The sequence below is a fragment of the Fulmarus glacialis genome, unplaced genomic scaffold, assembly GCF_000690835.1.
Source record: "Fulmarus glacialis isolate BGI_N327 unplaced genomic scaffold, ASM69083v1 scaffold19836, whole genome shotgun sequence".
Taxonomy (NCBI): domain Eukaryota; kingdom Metazoa; phylum Chordata; class Aves; order Procellariiformes; family Procellariidae; genus Fulmarus; species Fulmarus glacialis.
Genome location: NW_009217707.1, coordinates 1 through 3,104, shown reverse-complemented (window position 1 = coordinate 3,104; position 3,104 = coordinate 1). Strand labels below are relative to the sequence as shown.

At 48.5% G+C, this 3,104-nt stretch overlaps 1 protein-coding gene across 1 annotated transcript; it reads right to left on the bottom strand.

Moving 5' to 3' along the window:
• Positions 1 to 759: 759 nt before the first annotated feature.
• Positions 760 to 2,792, bottom strand: BHLHE40 (basic helix-loop-helix family, member e40). The gene is made up of 2 exons (XM_009579781.1): positions 2,636 to 2,792; positions 760 to 1,619 (listed from the first exon to the last, which is right to left on the bottom strand). The coding sequence occupies exons 1-2, from the start codon at positions 2,790 to 2,792 to the stop codon at positions 760 to 762; spliced, it is 1,017 nt and encodes a 338-aa protein (XP_009578076.1).
• Between the last annotated feature and the right edge of the window lie 312 nt (positions 2,793 to 3,104).

Sequence of the window (3,104 nt, the reverse complement as noted above, 5' to 3'; positions counted from 1 at the left end):
CTTGGGATATCTTCTCCCCTACCCGGCCCAAACTAGCAGCTCAAGTTACAGGATGGGGCGCATGTTAATTTATTTATTAGATGTACGCCATGTAAAGCTTCCAAGCAGCATCTACCTTTTATTTCTTAAAAAATATATATATATATGTATCAGCAAAGGTGTGGAGAGAAACCCGTCTTAAGTCTACCTGACCATGCATGACCAAGCAGTGACCACTGCTCCGCCCCTCCTACGCTTTCGGTGGCATTGCCACCACCGCCGCGCCGCGCTCGGGGCAGCCATGCCAGTCACAGACACCGGCGACTGATGGGGCACCGAATCAGTTCAGCTCAAACTACCGGCAGTGGGGCCTTTGCCTTAAAAGCCCTTATGAGAAGTACCATATTTTTATATCACAGACCCTAAAACCAAGTCTGCCTCATGGAATACTTTTTCACAGCTTTGCAATATAGTCACAGCTGACCGGGTCAACTGTTGTTCTGTAGATGTGGAGAGGGAAGAAGGTAAGGGGTAAAGCACAAAACCCTTTTTTTTTTTTTCCTTTTGGAAGTAGTTCTGAATCGCTAACCTGGGCGCATCCTTCATCCTTCTCCAAGCTACCTGACAAGTCAGAGAAAAGGGGATTTAGCTTCCTACGTGCAGTGAACCTTATCCCCACACCTCAGTCCAGCCAATATATAAAAGTGAAACCGTCTCAAACTAAAAAAAAAAAAAAAAAAAAAAGGGGGAAAAAAAAAGAAAAACAAAGTCACACTGCGCTTAGTCTTTGGTTTCCAAGTTCAAAGGAGGAATCTGCTTCAAAGCTTGAAGCAGAGCCGAGGAGTCGATAGGGGAATGGGCTGGTACGGGAGAAGGGAGTCTCTGGGGCATCAGCAGAGGCGGGGAGATTTTATCGGGGTTCATGAACCCCGTAAGTGCTGCGGCAGAGGCTGGGAGGCTGGGGTACAAGACAGGTACGGACGCCGGGTACCAGCACTTCTCCAGCATGGGCAGATAGGCTGTTGCGGATGGTGGGATCAAGTAGAAAGGCAGGCACAAGGGAGGCTGGTGAGCGTGGGGGCCCAGGAAGCTGCTGGAAGAGCCCATCATGTCGCTGCCAAAAGGGCCCTCATCCTCCGGTGACTCCAGCCTGCTCCTTTTGGCCGGCGGGTCCTCAGTCTCTTGCTTAATAGAGCTTATTCTCTCCTGGACAGCGTACTTGAGTTCAGTATCCTTTTTGAAATACTGCTGTTCGGATTTGGAGTCACTTTTCTCCAGCTCTCCCCCGTACCCGCTGTCCGTGTCTGTGTCGCTGCCGCTCTGCTCCCCGCTGGAGTGAGCAAATGTCCTCTGGATCACAGGCACGCAGTTTTTCCCGTGTCCCTCCGCCACTTTGGTCAAGGAGACGGGTTTCTCTTTCAAGTCCACCATTTTAGGAGGGATGTCTCCGGACTTGCGGCCGGCTCCGCCCTGGAGCACCTCAGAGGCCATTCGGTGCAGATGGCTGACCAGCTGGGACGACTTCAGGTCCTTGCCGTTCTCGTGCTTTGCCAGGTATTGCAGCATTTCCTTGGCACACATCTGGAAACCGGATCGAAACATTTCCTGGCTGGAATCAAGGTTTCTTGATGACAGGTCACCTGAGGAAACATTAACAGAAAGAAATTAAAAATTAACAACGTGCTAAATAGTTCCATTACCATCCTCCAGGCGGACTGGAGACGATACTAAACTTCGGCTACAGCACAGCTCGAGAAGTGAACTTGATGGTCAACCTGAATTTTGCATACATTTCCCTGATTTCCGTATAAACATACATTTTTATTTGAACATCCGTCTGTCCACTTTTACATAATAACTTTAAACTTATTTTTTTAGTTCTGTATTTACTGTATATACCACCTTCAACAGGTGCTGAAGTACGCAGCAAAGGAGTGAGTCAAGCTGGTGCCTTCCCTGGGAAACACCCCGGGGAAGGCAGATTCGCCTCCAGGCAGAGCTCCTGGAGCACATCTACGCGCCAGCGGCTCCGCCAACCTCGGGCGATTCTGCTTCAGCTTAAAGCTCTCTTGCACTCCCTGTGGCTGTCAGAGCAGCAGAAGGCTCTTCAGAAAAACTGAATTTTACTTTATCAGATTCACGTGAGTGCCACATGTGAAAACAGAAGGAGGAAGTGCATCTAAAACATGATAAGCTGATACACCGGGTCCCCTCTTCGCCTGCAGAACACAGGCTAGCTCGTTTATAAATAGACCTTAAACAGGTGTCTATAAAAAGCAGACTTATATGTATTTTCAGAAAAAAAACCCAAACAAACAAAACTGGGTTTGATCCAAAGCTCACAAAGATGAATGGAAAGATTCGAATGGCTTTGGAGAGAACCTCACAGCAAACCTGGGCTTTAAATAAAACAACTTAAAATCCAATTTAATTTCAAAACAACTCCACAGGGCACTCTACATTGACCATATTGAGAAATGCATCTTTTTTTGCAAAAGGTCATAAGCAAAGCGAGAGAAAACGACGGCGATTGAAGGCAAGAACGCCTGCCTCCTCCCTTCTCAGGAACAAAGTGTCACAACTGCATTTCAAAGACTCCGAGAGAAAGTCCATCAAGCGCACGCAGGTTCTCACACGATACGATTTGAATACTCACCCGCTTGTAAACCATTCTGCAAAGCAATTATTTTCTGCTGCTGCTGCTCAATGAGATTGGTTAGTGCTTTCACATGCTTCAAGGTGAGCTCGAGAACCACAGCCTTCTCCAAGTGACCTAGAGTCTGAAAGCAAAGGGACAGGTTGGCGTCTGCCATGGGGTCGGACGCACGCTGGAGCCTGACGGGGCTGCCAACGTTTTCCGAGTAACAGAGAAAGGACCGACGCGGTTTGGAGAAAAGGCTTAAAGGCAGTGCCTTGATCCTGAACAGTACAGGACTACAAACGACAATATTCCATGAAAATAAGTTAAAAAGCAGCCTCCAGAAAAGGCTACCACGGAATCCTACGGGTATTTTTGGACCAGCCGCATAGCTCGCAGAGAAGTATTTTATTTATCTGATCTGCTGCCCCTGCTGGCATCGTGACCTTAGCACAGGGGAATCCGGCCGGGGGCTCCTCTCGGCCGG

What these genes read in the sequence shown, in the direction of transcription:
- BHLHE40 (XM_009579781.1), bottom strand. Translation starts at nt 2,792, where the DNA reads ATGGCAGACGCCAACCTGTCCCTTTGCTTTCAGACTCTAGGTCACTTG. An exon ending in GCAGAATGGTTTACAAGCGG is followed by an intron (nt 1,620 to 2,635) that starts GTGAGTATTCAA and finishes ATGTTTCCTCAG; the next exon opens with GTGACCTGTCATCAAGAAAC.